Source organism: Hyposmocoma kahamanoa, unplaced genomic scaffold (assembly GCF_003589595.1).
Source record: "Hyposmocoma kahamanoa isolate Upper Pololo Valley unplaced genomic scaffold, ASM358959v1 66, whole genome shotgun sequence".
Classification (NCBI taxonomy): Eukaryota; Metazoa; Arthropoda; class Insecta; order Lepidoptera; family Cosmopterigidae; genus Hyposmocoma; species Hyposmocoma kahamanoa.
This window is the reverse complement of record NW_020653854.1, coordinates 12524938-12540630: the sequence shown is the minus strand read 5'-3', so window position 1 is coordinate 12540630 and position 15693 is coordinate 12524938. Positions and strand designations below refer to the sequence as shown.

Sequence of the window (15693 nt, the reverse complement as noted above, 5' to 3'; positions counted from 1 at the left end):
GTCTCATGGTCACGGTTGACTGAGTGAGTCAGAGTGAGTGAGTGAGTCAACCGTGACCATGGGACCTGTAAAGGGCCCGAAAAGTCGGTTTGTTTGAAATATACGCGATTTAAATCCGGAAAAATAGTTTCATTTCCTATGTGTAACAATCGCGAAAACCTAAGAACTCGATTTATAGTATGTTCTTCTAATTTTACAATTTTTATCATATTTACGAATTGCGGCGGCGGCCTAACAGGGTCGTGTTGATACTGGAGCACTTTGTAATACATGAAAGCAAGAAAGTATTTATAATACTTTGACTTTATCTTTTTTATGTGAAATTTTATAACTCCTATTTAAGCAAAAAAGTTATCGACTGATTTCGTTTATGGAATCTTTTACCTCCCGTATACAATCTTTAACATTAAAGTGTATATAATATGTGAAGTGATTCAGACCCAATATTATTATTTATACGATTACGTAAACCCGGTAAACACTATAATTAAAATTTAGCGTTATATATTCTATACGACCATAGAGTATCTAGAAAAATACTTTTTTGAAGGCATATTTCTTTGTAATCAATTTAGTAAAATAACTAACTAATAACTTGAAATATCAATGGAACATTCATCGCTTTTCCAACTGCAGTTAACTGGGTGTTAAGAGGTTAAATGTTTCTTCTGAAAACTTGTTATTTCGCAGATGTGGCGTTATTTTACCGAAAGTGCGAAATAATTCCGTAATGGCAATTACGGCTAAACAAATCACATCTCATTTCCAATTTGCGACTACTCAATGTGTGGTGCGCCCAAGAGGTAGTAACCTCTAACAAAAATACTGAATCTGCTTAAGATTTCTTGTTTGTTTACGACAGCACATACTAGAATATAATTTGCGAATTGACGTCAATCCACTTATTTAATAAAATATGGTCCTTATGCCTAAGATCTTTACAGTGACATGGTTGTTACAATAGATGTGTGACTAAATTCCTGTACACAGATTGGTAAATAGCATTAGCAGTCAGGCTCAATCCTGCAAATGAGCTACATCCTGCGGGCAATTGAGCGGGAGTGCTCAGTGGCCCAACACCGACCAACTGATCCTCACGTGAGTATACCTGATTTTGCTTATTATATTTTTATTAAAATTATTTTGAAACACCCAGAAGCATCTTTTGACATTTTCTAATCGTGGTTACGCTGAAGAGAATGAATTTAAACATAATGGAGAGCTGTTGAATATTTTTTTATATTTATGTGCTGAACTAGTTTTGATATTACCCTTAAATATAACAAGTAAGCAGAGCCAGAATCATTGTATGTATAATGTATAAGAAATTTATTCTCCAACTTAGTTAGATTCAGGTAATAAATGAGTACATTTACATCATGATGGCTTTTCTATCATCTCAGGTACAATGTTGCGTTTATGCTGTATTCTCTCCGTTCTGTGGGTCGCTGCTGCGCACTCTCTACCACCAGATAAGGTACCTATATTTATGATGTATCTATTGGTTTCAAGTTGGCTCTAACGGATTTTGAACGTTACGAGTCACCAAAGGTCAACCATATGATGTGTTAATGTAGGGTCGACTGTCGCCTGAGACAGACTACCTTGCCTTGTCGACGGCGGCACAGTCGATGCGCTGTTTACACCGCTTCGACAGCCGCCTCTTCGGCAAACGAATTCGTCTGACGAAAGTGGCGCAGCGTCGACGCGTTGTTTACACTAAAAGGACTGCCGCCTGCGCCAAAATCACAAAATTATTATAAACACAAGTTTACACAGAGATATAACAAATCGTTCAAAATCGTTACCGCTACCCGTGGCCGGGAAATATTTAACCCTACCTAGGTATGGAGATTGTTTTGGCGATTGATTGCTACTAGATTTTGAATAGGAAAACTGCATTGCAATATGTAAAAAATGTAATATATTTTATGTTAAATATTTTCCCCACGTTACACAACTGAGTACAAGATGCCTATCAACATAATTACAAAATTAGATCACCGGTCCTTGAAACTTTCCAGTTTGTACAAAAACTGTATAAATTACTAGGTATTTCCTTATATATTAATCTTATAGGGTTTTGCAATAGTTGAGGCAATACAAACCTCTATAGATATTTTACCCCCTCTAAACTTCGTATAATATATTATGGAGGATACGTATGTATTCCAGTCTGGGGTCCTCGAATAACTTGTCGTGTAAAGCTTACATCCTGCGATTACAGCTCGTGATAGATGTGACCAATCTTGGAGCTATTTTGAGGCTCTTACCGGGTTACCGTTATTTGTATACTATTTATGTATACAAAATAAATTTATTTTGTCACATATTATCAATAGACTTACTCCCCTGTTAAAAAAATTGAGCTGAAAGAATAGACCGTTATAGAGTTGTAAACGCTATAGACAGGTTTCGAGAATGAAAAATTTAAATTTGCTCACTGTTCGGCATAGCAAATGAAACACTACATACAAAGCTTGAATAGTCTATGTTGTTAGGTAAATTTGCATTGAAATTGGATTTTTCAATTGAGTTTTTGTTTTTGTCCATAAATATTCAAGGACTGAGGTTGAGTGTTTGTGGATAATTTTATAGCAGATACATGTGTGCACGGTGAATACATACCTGAACTATTGCTAATTTTCCCCAAATTCACCAGTCACCCCAAAATTTGTGTCGAAGTTGAAATGCGGGCGGTTTCCGATGCAATATGCATTCGATCGTAGGCAGCACATTACGTTGGATATAGCAAGCAATCTGCGAAATGTGACCACATTTGCGGCCTCGATTTGGTCGTTACGTTTTAATATTGTCAATATCACGGTCAGTTTTCGGTTTGTATGTGTGAACTTTCTTATAATATCTTTCTGTTTACTTTCTTTGTATATATTTATTTATAAATATTTTAAGGGATAATTTTCATCTAATAGGCTTAAATTGTCGATTATAATATATTGATCAACATCATTTAGCAGTAGAGTTCCTTGTGAAAGAGTTTGTCCAGAGCAGCAGGTACTGCCACCTTACGTATTTCTGCCGCAAAGCAATAATGTGAGTTTTGAAGGGTACGGGTTTTGGTGAAATTACAGGTACATACATGAGACTTGTCAACTTAAATCTCAAGGTAACACGCGCAGTGGCAGAGTCCCTCAGATATTTGCGATTTAAAGCTCTGAGTGGCACTGCAACTGCTATGGATAGACGTGTAGCTTAACACCAGACGCACGACTTGATCGTCCCGTCACTTGGAATCATAAAATAAAAACGTGGTGATTACCTTTGCAAACGAGCAAAAACAAAATTATTGATAATTAATAAATCAAGTTTAAAAAATAATTTTTAAACTTGATTTGAATGGAGTTTAGAAAGTCGTGTTGTCGTTGGCAGAATAACTTAGAGACTGTCAAATTTAGCGATACTATTATAGTTTTACTAGACTAAGCGGATAAGTTAGGCATTTAGTAGTTGCTGTAAGTACATACAAAGTCGTAAATATTATATACAAAAGTTATATGATATAACTTTTGTATATAAATAATTAGGTATTTTTCGCAGAGTCATACTTTTTTAAAACCTATATAAAATGTTTTGTTTTTGGAAAACTTAGCAAGTTTGTTGCTTTATTTTATTTGAAAATTACCAATTGTCGCACCTGTGTAAACGTCAAACCATGACCTTCTTGGCTACTGAATGTATTTGAGTTACTTATGTTAATATCAAACTTTGTGTGGTACGCTCTCAATTTTCTTAAACTTGTTGAAGTTTAATTAAATGCTAGAATTGACATTAAATCAGATATGATATATGATATTTATATAGATGGTAGGTTCGGACTTTACACTTAAAATATTATATTCATATCTATATATTTTAAGCAAACTTCCCTCTTATGGGCTTCGCACTGATCTTTGCAATTTAATTTTGGATTTCTTGAGTGAATATTCGATTCGTGTGGTCTTAGAAGTCTACTCTACCGAACTACGGACTATGGAGAGTTCTTCAGGGTTGTGTATTGTCCGTAACCCTCTTTCTGCTGCATGTCAATGATATGTTAATTCCAGGAGCCTTTGCGTATGCTGATGACAGCACAGTTGCGCACAGGTACTTGTCCAATGCAAGGGTCAGTGTAGAGGAAATCCAGTCTTGTCGAGAGTCCATGGTTAGTCGTTTGATTTTGACACTTAAGGCAGTCTCCGATTGGGGCGATACCAATCTTGTCAAATTTAATGCTATCAAAACGCAGGCGTGTCTATTCTTCACAAAACGGAGTTCCTTTTAACCTGACTCGGATTTTTCGGGATACATTCATACCGATAGCCGACCGTCTTCACCTACTTGGAATGGACCTGTTGTCTAATCTGAACTTCGGCAGATACATTGAACCAATGGTCAAAAATGCAGCCAGGAAGCTTGGCAACATCCTTTCCTAGGTGAGGCGTTACTTCACACTGGGACAGTTGCTTCAGCTGTACCAACCACAAGTCCAGTCGTGTACGGAGTACTGCTGCCACTTATGGGATGGCTCTGCTAAATACCTATTGGCCACCTTGGATTCAATAGACAAGCGTGATAAACAAGAGCGTGAGGAACAAGACTTATAGATGAATCGGAATTAGTAGAGGCGAAACTGCAGAGCCTTGAACACCGCCGTAAGGTTGCCTGCTAATCGTTATTTTACAGGATATATAGCAAGTAGCGTTTTGCTTCCACATTTATATAGCGAACGGCTACTAATGGAATTTCCTGCCTGCCTGGAATGTCTTATTCCCTGAACGTTATAACTTGGGGCTTTTCAAGGCGAGAGTGAATAGGCATTATTTAGGTGTGCATGCTTGATCGTCGACCTCATCGTCACTTTCCATCAGGAGAGAACAAAACAAATCATATCTAATTGTAAGTAGTAAAGCACATGGTCCTTTGATTTTGCGTAGTTAACCATCGAAATAAGATAGAAACTTGATATTAAAATAATGTATATTTCGAAATACACTCATATGTATGAGGTACGTCATTTCATGGAAGCACCTTGGAATAATAATTTTATGCTGTTCGTCAGATAGAGGTAAGAGTTCGTAGTCCATAAAGATTGGGCGCCAGCGTAGCTGAGCCATTACGTCTAGTCAAAGTTATTTGCTCTGGAGGCCGCATCGAGCTCCCGAGAGTGATATAAATAATATTCCACTTTCTGCTTTCAAGAAACTCTATCTCGAGGACGGTAGTATGAATGCTCGACATCACCGAAAATGGTGCGTCGTTATTTAGTATTGATGACATTTCAATTTAGACGGGAATATGCCCTGGAATATATTGATACTACTACCGTAAAGTCCTAAAAATCGTAGGATAAGTGAACAAACTAACTATATGTTAGTATTTTTTAGCTCCAAGAACTAAATCAGGCAGTAACGACTGGCTTTTTTATGAATACTAAGTGACGCGACCAACAAGTTGTGCACTTGGTGGTAAGCGACACGCCTGGCCATAGTAGTTGCTGCACCACTCAGAGATTTAAATCCCAAAGATCTGAGGGGCACACTGCCACTGCGCCCTGGACAAGACTATGTAGGTACCTGTAATTTCACCAGCACCCTTACCCTTCCCGTACCGTAGTGTAGTAATACTCGCATTACTGCTTGGCGGCGGAAATAGGTAAGGTAGCAGTACTTTCCTGGATGAATACTTTCAGAAGGAGCCTACTGCTGCTAAAACTCTACTGCTTCCTCATATGTTAGTATCCTGATATTGACATTTTATTTCTACGAATAGAATAGAATCATTTATTTCATATTACCAATGTCACAATTAAAAATACAATGTCAAGGGATAATAGCTATGATCGTCACTAACGCAAACAATAATAATGAATATAAAATTAAGTATATTGGTTTTCGCGATTGTTACACATAGTAAATGAAACTATTTTTCCGGATTTAAATCGCATACTTACATTTGTTTTTTGAAACAAAAGTCCAAATCAGTCAACCGTGACCATGGGATCTGTAAAGGGTCAGAAACGTTGGTTTGTTTGAAAAAACAAATATACGCGATTTAAATCCGGAAAAATAGTTTCATTGCCTATAAAATAAAGTAGTATAACTACTGTTTGTCTAAATCAAGAAAAATAAAATTACAGTTGTTTCAAAAGAAACTTATCGATTTTAGAAATCATTATCCAATAAAATGAGTTTTGTCGGGTACTAAACGTTTTGTCGTTTGTAAAACCTTTCAGGTTTGTGGTTAGATGTTCGTAGAATCGGGGACCTATTACTTGCGGAATTTTCGTTGCGATTTCGGTACGGTGGGCAACGGATTTTAGTTTTCCCGCGTTTCGCAACCCTCGGCCTCCACTTGTACGTCGCTCATATGTGTTCAAGACGTAAGTTCATAAGCGTTGACGCGCATAAACTCTAATATCATATATGTGTTGTGAGTATGTCGTCATTATATGATTTCTTGAAATGATTTCCATTCCTGGATTGACTTTTTTTACCTACTATAGTTCTTAGTGCACGTTTTTGAAGGATAAAAACCCTATTCAACTCAGTTGTGTTCATGTTGAGTTCCCCACAGTACGATATAATGCAGTGCAATGTTTATAATAAATAAACAATACAAATTTTCAAAGTCTTATTTACACGTGTTCATATGATCATGAGTGTTAATTAGGTATTATTGGCTAGAATGGGCCGTTGCCCATACCGTAGCGTTCTACGGTATTCATATTCAATGATTAACGGTAATAAGCTGACTGTATTTGCTACTTCGTTTAAGTGGTCCCAATTGAAGCGTAAACTCACAAGCCCAACCACAACATTAATAGCACATGGTACTAGCGCTGAATTACATATAAAATCAATAGATATTCAGTTTAGTGTAGTTGAAATTAGTAGGTTTGCGAATTTGGACAACGGGTAATTTTCAGGTTAGATTTCTCTACTTAATTTCGGTGGCAATTTTAATTTCAATTTAAGTATTCAAGTAAATTATCGTGAAATATTAAATAATATTTCAGGTTACTACATTAAATAATACTCTACAATATATCATGATAATATTGTACAATATAGGAATAATGTTTTTTTTTTGCCACCGAAATTAGAGAAAAATAACCTGAAAATTTCCCCAATATAGATAGATGTCGTACTTTTCAAGTACATTATCGACAATATTTAAACGGATATTTATTTATTATATATTAATCCAAATAACTCCATCAAAATACTATACCTATTAAAATATCGGTCGAATATTAGTAGTTATATTTTAAACTTCGTGTTTCGAATAGAAAAATGAAGAATCCGTTAGAACTATTTTGTATAAAATAAAATCGGAACTGCAGAAATTTGTTCAAAATGCGTAAACTCGTGTTATTAGCGATGAGTAAAATGGTGAGTATTCATGAATTTGCCGGAACAGCAGCTGCAGTGACGTCACGTGTACCACATGACCGCGATCGCTATGTATTCTACATGTAATAATCTGCAATGTATAGAGCATAACAGCCTCTGTTGGTTAACACCATTTTTAAACACCGTGTGCGTCACGTGCAACACAACAAATGTTTTGTGACACATATTTCCATAAATGCATGCCATTACCTAGTTTGGGCACCGGTATTAGCAATGTGGTTTCATTATGTGTCAATATTTGTATTATCAAATATTTATATCTTTTGTATAATAAAAGAAAGTTTTTGGAATTACACATATTTGCCATGTTTTATTGAAGTCGGTTATCGGAATTGAGTCAAATCCAATAAAACGGACCTATCCCTTAATTTGCCACCTTTAGAGGTGGAATATTTTCTTCAAATTTGAATCGGACTAATATTGGAGGTACCTCAATTTTCAACAAAAAATAATCATTGAAATCGGTTCAAATGTCAGATTAATCGCGTAACATGCAAAAATAATAATCTCAGTACAGAGTACTAAAAAAACCAACCTCAAAAGTACGTGGAATTACATCTATTTGCCAAGTTTTGTTGAAATCGGTTACCGGAATCGGTTTGACACAGGGGATAATAAAAATCGGTTCTCACTACTCAAAGTATATCGAGAGAAAAACGCCTTGAATTGGACAATAGCAAAATCAACCATTAAAATAATTGCTCCTTATAATAAAACTTAGGCGTTTTTTTTAAAAATGAATCTTCTTGCATGAACAGCCACCCTTAGAGGTGGATGATTTTCTTCAAAATTAAAAGAGACCACTATGGAGGTACCCTCTTTGAAACAAAAAAGAATCATCAAAATCGGTTCACAAATACCGGTGTTATAGCATTACTTACATACAAAAGAAACATACAGTCGAATTGAGAACCTCCTCCTTTTTTTGAAGTCGGTTATAACAATATATTTTTCAACGGTTTTAGTGTAATTTAATGGAAAAGACCATCTCAAATCAATGATTCCTATATAGTAATTATAATCAAGGAGAATCATTAAACAAACATTACAAATTAAGTTCAGACGAGAGAGCAAACAGTCTGCTTCAAAGGCGAGGCTTCACAGTTGAAAGAATATTGTATTGAACAAGAACAGCCAACGACATTGAGATCGTGCCTACATTTCATGTAAGGTTGCCCCGACATGAAATAACTTTTCGCTATTGAATCAAATTAACATATACATACTTAATTGCATTTACAGTTTTTGAACATACTAGATAATCATGTATTTTTTCATACAGTTTAAACAATTGCTTTTATTTAACTTATTATACTGGCTTCTTAAGCTTTTTTTATTGCCGCGATGATATTTAGAGATTTTTGTCAACTTCTCGGATATTTCAAATAATAAATAAGATACTGGTGTACTCGATCTCGCACCTGATAGATTTTTAGATTTCCCTCGGGTGTTTGCAAATAAGGTTTTCCTGATGACACGTGTTTTCTGATTCGTTACTTATATTAAAACAGAGATTAATATTAGTGGTTGTAGTATAAATTATACTTTCGTAAGTTCTGGCCACTTTGAATTGAAATAACATTTTTTTAGTACAAGATTCAATCTGAAAACTTTTTCAAATGACCTGATCATAAGGTGAATAACGACAAGGTGCGAGCTAATGTTGAAGCTGATTTATTAAAGTAAACTGTGGAGGAATTAGTAGCATGATTTGATGGAACTACTCATAATACTGACACATTTGCGCCAAATCCAAATAATATAAAAAAACTAGAAAACGGTAACCATACGAGTTGTCCGTACCACAACGAATGATGCGCATTGAAGTTTGCACTGCAATGAATCGATTAGGGACGAAGGAGTTTTAGACCGTAACATTGCTTGTGATTATTTCTGATAATTGCGAAAGGTCAACGATGTGGTTGGGCTCTGGCAATAGGCAGTATCCTTAAAAGCAAAAGCCCTACAGAAAAGTGTCGTAGAGTAATCTACCTTAGCTGCTTTAAATGTAATATAACCAGGACAGCTATGAATGTGGAGGATAATAGCAAAACTAACGGAGTAACAGCTGTTTTTTGGTCGCTCATTACCGCTACTTCTACAAGATAAAGTCAGATCGTACCTATACTGCCGAACAAGCTATCTCCACCTTAAAAGAGTTGCAAGATTGAAACTCTTCGGTACCCTCTATATTCACTTTTCTTAAACCATATTGATTACCATTTTTTATGCAATTTAAAACAATTAATTTACGTGAAGCTGAAAATGAATTCATTGACCATATTGAGACCGACCACAATTTAGTTAAACGTCTACAAGGGAAACAATTTAGTTAAGCTGTTGAATCACTTCCAAGACTTTGTAGATTTCCGCACTCCACTATTGTATCGCAAAAGAAATAAATGAGTTTTCAACAAGACAGCAGAGATTTTGATTAAATAAATATTATTTTGAAAACATTTTTTTTGTTGAAATTGTAAATATAGTTATAATTATACTTTTTTCCTTTCAATAAATGTTAAAAGCAGTTCCAAAGCAAATTTACCATATTCATTGTTACGACATTTAGTAACCGTTTAAACCATTTATTACCAATTTCGAAATAAAAAGCGTAGAATAACATTTTTACGAATGTTTTGACGAAAACTGTTAAAACTTTTAAGTAGGCGTATGGTTTGATGACTGTTGGAGAAAATGTAATAACAGGAAAATGTAGTGACTTATTACTGAAAGCACTAAAATGGTAGACGTCTGTCATAAACTTAGTTTTATTTTATGATATGTATGCATTGTATATAGGTAATAATGTGTATAGACATGAGTTAAGCATAATAGTAAAAAGGAACAAAATTTCAACTAATTAAAAACATACGGAGGGAGGTGTACGATAAGCTTTTATGACCAGTCATAGATGTATGACGTAATCCGTGATTCATTTTGTGAACTTGAATAATAATATTTAGAATACCTTAAGCATTAAATAGTTGCGCAACTGTAGCTATATTGTTTAAATTTGCATTAAACCACGAGATTCGGTTACCGTTTGCTAAGTTTGTGAAAACTTTTATTTATTTAACTGATGTATAAGAGGAGGGTTCTCGACGTGACGTAGGATGACGTTAAGCAGCTCCAGACAAGTTAAAACTCCAAGTTGTTGGAAGAAAACTGTTTATTTCCGTTAATTATAATTTCACACTGTATGAAGGAAGGAAGGGTGGGTATTTGTTCTCAAGAATTGACTCGACCACTGGAAACCGTTTCAAGACGATGATTTTCACTCTATTTGAGCGTACGTCGATATCAGAAGGCGCGGGCAGCAGTTCCCAAGAAGGGATAAACTCCTCGATTGCATTACTGAGCTCTTAGTATACTCTTTTTTCTCCGCATAAACGAAATTGTGCAAAGTAGTCAACATTAGAGGGATAACTTTAACCACCACGATTCAGAAATAGCATTTTCGATGTCAATGCCATCTAGCGTTAAACTTTGGCACTATTGTTACAAACAAAGTTAGGTATATGGTATAAAATAGGTTTGTTACACTGATAATTTTTTAAATTAACTTTAATCTTTGTTAATCGAATGGCAAAATAGTTAAACTATTCTGCAGTACAGTCAAATCCACAACATTCTATATTTTTTTTGTGTTCAGGTCTCAGCTTTTCACATTATCAAGACCCGTAGCATAGACCTTAACAATGCCCATGGATTGGCCATGGAGACGCGACTCGAGAAATCGGTAAAGCCGACCGGATACCGACTCGAATTGGAACCCTACCTTGAAGATGGACTCTTTAAGGGTCATGTTAGCATTAATGTGACATGGCTTGAGGATACTGATGAAATCAGCGTACACTGCGCTCACGAGATTGAGATCACGAATACTGAAGTGAAAGCGACATTCCCCAATACGTAAGTATGATTGTAACAGATCCTTCTACATAGTGATTGGAGTGAAGTTTGGTTAGAGTTGTAATCACTGTATTTAAATAAACGTTCGATGTCAATTATTAAATTACTTAATTGGAAAATGCCTCGTTAAGAGCACCTGCTTTATCTGTTTGAGTAGACCTTGTCTACACCATTGAAATATTTACGTTTTCGTTGAAAGGGAATATAAGTACATATCGCAATTCATTTTAGTGTTGTAAAAACTTGAGTTCGGGGTTTATGTGTATAAACTCGATTCAATTTAGCACGGTTCGGTGGCCAAAAACACTTACGAGTCCAGAGTCGAGTCGAACGAAAGTCATCAAAGCACGGACTCGAGTGGTAAATCTAAGTTGAGTTCGAAAACACGATTCGAAGCGACTTTTACTCAACAAAGTCTATAGTAGGACTTGTAGGTTTACAAATATTTCACAAGTTACACACTACCCACTACAACACCGCTCACTAGGTACTTACCAGACTTGAGCGCGACACGTTACATAAACAAACTCGAGCGCACAATAGACTCGACCACTAATATCGAACTCGAGTCTATTCGGATACTCGATAGACTTTTACAACACTATTTCAATATTAACAACAGGAGCCGTTGTAATCACCTGATCTCAAGTAACTTTAATTTTTATTTTAGGAAGGAAATACAAAAGGTCTCAGTAAAGAGGGTATCAATGGATATTAAGAAACCAATCGTAACTTTACGTCTTGAAAAGTCAATACCCAAAGGATCAGAGGGACATTTGGTGTTCGGATTTAATGGCACCATGGAAACTGAGAACACCGAAGCATTCTTTAAGACTACATATATGGAACAAGAAACTGAGAGGTAGGTCGGAGTGTGACAAAAGGGCTGTAAAATAGAATTTTATTTTTGAATCGCTTTCATGTTTTGTTACTGTTATTTCAAGTTAAAGGTCTTGTTTTTTATACCTTCTTTTATTATACCCGCCTTTAAGTAAGGAAGTTTATTTTAAAATCACTTTATACACTCTCAGTATTTTCACAAGATTTTAATCAGACTATTTAGGTTATTTAGAGTTTAGCAAGATTGAGAGCCAATTTAGCCAATTTCGCCCTTTTAATTAAGCCGGCTAGGTAATTTTCAATATTTATTACGTTGGTGAAAAAATAGGGCACAATTACGAATTTAGGTTAACGTGAAAATTTGTTTTATGCAATCAGAAGTAGTCTTGTTGTAAAAAGCAAACACGCACTAAATTCGTAGTTTATAAAACAAATATTTTTCTACAAAACGATGGCGGAATTAGAATGTTGCTAATGTACTCGAACTGCCATCGTTTGGACTCTATACTAGCATGTAATTTAACATTATAGTTTTATGTTTTATTGGCTATGAAAAAGAGCGAAATGGCGAGAAAGACCAGTAATTAATCACGCGCTCAAGTAAGTTGCCCATATAATTTTATCTAGCAATTTGCGTAAGTAGGTACGTGACAAATGTGGCCGAAAATTATGCAAATGTTCCTTCTGAAAATACACGGACTGTTCTTAACTTTCGATTATTTGTTCGAGCGTAAGGCAGGTATGCACGGGGACCTTGCCAACCTGGTTTCTACTACTAGACGTGTACGACACATTAGTAAGTAATTACAATATCAAAAACTGTATAATTCCATATTAGAATACGTATAAAACTTTGTTGTCAGGATTGTCGCCGCAACTCAGCTTCGTCCAAACAATGCTCGTCGTATGTTCCCCTGTTTCGATGAACCGGGTTATAAGACGCCGTTTCAGCTAAGCGTGGTACGTCCAAGGAACATGATTGCCCTAAGTAACGTCCCAGTTGCTAGAACTGAGGAGATGTAAGTGTCGTTTGAAGATATATAAAATAATTTTTAAGTTTATTTAGCTTATCTAACAGAGATAAGAGGTGTGCAATTCAAAACGCAGAAAGTAATGTATTATATAACAATTTTGACTACACTTGTCCTTTTTATACAGTACCGGTGAACCTAACGCAGTGTGGGATCATTTTGAGATGACCCCACCAATGTCAACTTTCACTCTTGGTTTGGTAATCGCTGAGCTGAACCAACTGGCTGATTCTAAGCAATTACAGAACGAAAAAGAGGACAGTTCTATAGGTAACAATTAAAAACATCGATTGATTAAAATGAGTCTACATGTTGTGCAAATCGCATATTAAAACTAATATAGTATTGTCTCAAAAATTGCGTTGTATTAATTATTGTTGCTTACAATATTAATTTTATATTAATATTGCTTTATGTATGTCAGTATGTCATTTGTGCACGATTTAATTTCAAACTGACAGTGTTGTCCTGTCACTTTAATAATCTCAGTACAAAGTACTAAATAAATAGACCCCAAAAGTTCGTGGAATAACATCTATTTGCCAAGTTTTATTGAAATCGGTTACAGGAAAGTGCGCGAAACTGGATTCATTCCCTAGTTTGCCCCACCCTTAGACGTGGAATATTTTCTTCAAATTTAAATGGGACTACTACTGACGTACCCTCTTTCCAACAAAAACATATTCATCAAAATCACAAACGCCGAGTTATAGCGTAACATACCTACATACAAAATAAAACATGCACTCGGATTGAGAACCTCCTCCTTTTTTTACATACAATGCGAAAATTTGAGATAAAATATAATAATATAACGCTATTTTTTAGACAATACTATGTTGGTTGTCATGTGCAAAAGAGATATATTTTGTATTTAATTACGATTAATTAATACTCTTCTGTAAGAAAATGATTTCTTTAGGCGACGTTTCTTTTGCTTTTTGAGAATAGGGATCTCAAGCCGAAACACATACGTGGGGCGCACTATAAGTTTCCGGAATGAAAAAGAAAAAAATACTATAAATGGTCAGATATGAATTGATTGTTTCTCAAAATATTCTCCGTTAGCGTTAATGCACTTTTTCATACGAATGAACCAATTCTGAAAACATTTATGCTACGTGACAATCTCTGAAACATATTTTTCATGCTCTTCGACAGCCTCTTCAGAGGATGAAAATCGTTGACCGCGTAACTGGTTCTTAATTTTTGGAAATAAATAAAAATCACAAGGTGCCAGGTCGGGACTGTACGCGGGATGGCTCATAAGGTCTACGTTGTTCACCTTCAAAAATTCATTTGTCTATCTGGTCGTGTGATAACTGGCATTATCGTGGTGCAAGATGATACGGTTTTTACGGTTCTTTTTACGGAGTTTGTTAATAACTTCCGACAAACAAATGGTCGTGTACCAATCACTATTCACGGTACAACGATTCTTTAAAGCAACAGTAGCCACGTCCCAGTTTTATTAAAAAAAGAACAACAAACGCTCGATTGCTGCTTTGTTTTGGGATCGTAACTATAAATCCATGTTTCGTGACCAGTTCCTATATTCCACACCAAATTTGACGCCCCTTCGTTGAACCTGGTAAGCATGGCATTGCATCAAATGATCAGTTATTTGAGCCTCGTCAAATTGTGTGGGATCCACCGAGAGCACAGCTTTTTCATACCCAAATGTTTGTGTAGTATTGATTGTATTTGATTCATGCCTATGCCTAAAGATGCCCGAATCTCATGGTAAGTCACATGCCTGTCTGTTTTGATCATACGGCACACAACACTGTTATGGGCAGGCGTGTAGCTTACCATCAGGCACACGACTTGTTCGTCCCGTTACTTAATGTCATAAAAAAAAAAAAAAAAATAAACATCGATGTTTTTGTTGTTCCCTGTAGTGGACGGGCGAGCATCACGAAATTCGTCACTGTGACTCACACGACCGCGTTTGAATTCTATAAACCAGCTATAAATAGTCATCTTGCACGGTGCTTTATCGCCAAAAGTAGTTTGAAGCCGAGCGAAACTCCGCTGAGATGTTGACTTACACTTAAAGTCGTCATACTACGAAAATTTTCACGAGTTAAATCCATGGTGATGTAGACAACTAATTTCTAAAATGACGGCACAATGTAGACACAAGTGACAGTCAGATGAAACAAACTGTATTCTATGGCCAAAAAGTTCCATTTTCAAATGTTGTAATTATTTTTTAAATATTGTTTATGTAAGTGGGCAGTTCCGGAAACTTATAGTGCGCCCTTTTTTTTTTAATTATCACACAGCTGTATATAAAATGTTCAAAATATTATTGTGAGTAACATATCGAGCTTTCCATTACTTAAAATACACGTCATAACATTGAGGAGCTGTAGCGTACTTCGTACCAGTAGAGCTCGTTATGAAAGAGTTCCTCCAAGGAAGTACTGCCACCTTACCTATTTCTGCCGCCAAGCAATAATGTCAGCATTACTGTGCTCCGGTTTTAAAGGGTA

The 15693-nt window shown here is 35.7% G+C and overlaps 1 protein-coding gene across 1 annotated transcript in view; it reads left to right on the top strand.

Moving 5' to 3' along the window:
- Positions 1-1011: 1011 nt before the first annotated feature.
- Positions 1012-15693, top strand: part of LOC113231743 (aminopeptidase N) — a 24551-nt gene continuing 9869 nt past the window's right edge. Inside the window, exons 1-6 of the mRNA XM_026466242.1 lie at positions 1012-1098; positions 1404-1477; positions 11065-11324; positions 11995-12186; positions 13028-13183; positions 13323-13465. Coding sequence (XP_026322027.1) covers positions 1409-1477; positions 11065-11324; positions 11995-12186; positions 13028-13183; positions 13323-13465 — 820 coding nt within the window. The 5' untranslated portion in view covers positions 1012-1098; positions 1404-1408. The remainder of the gene's footprint in view (positions 1099-1403; positions 1478-11064; positions 11325-11994; positions 12187-13027; positions 13184-13322; positions 13466-15693) is intronic.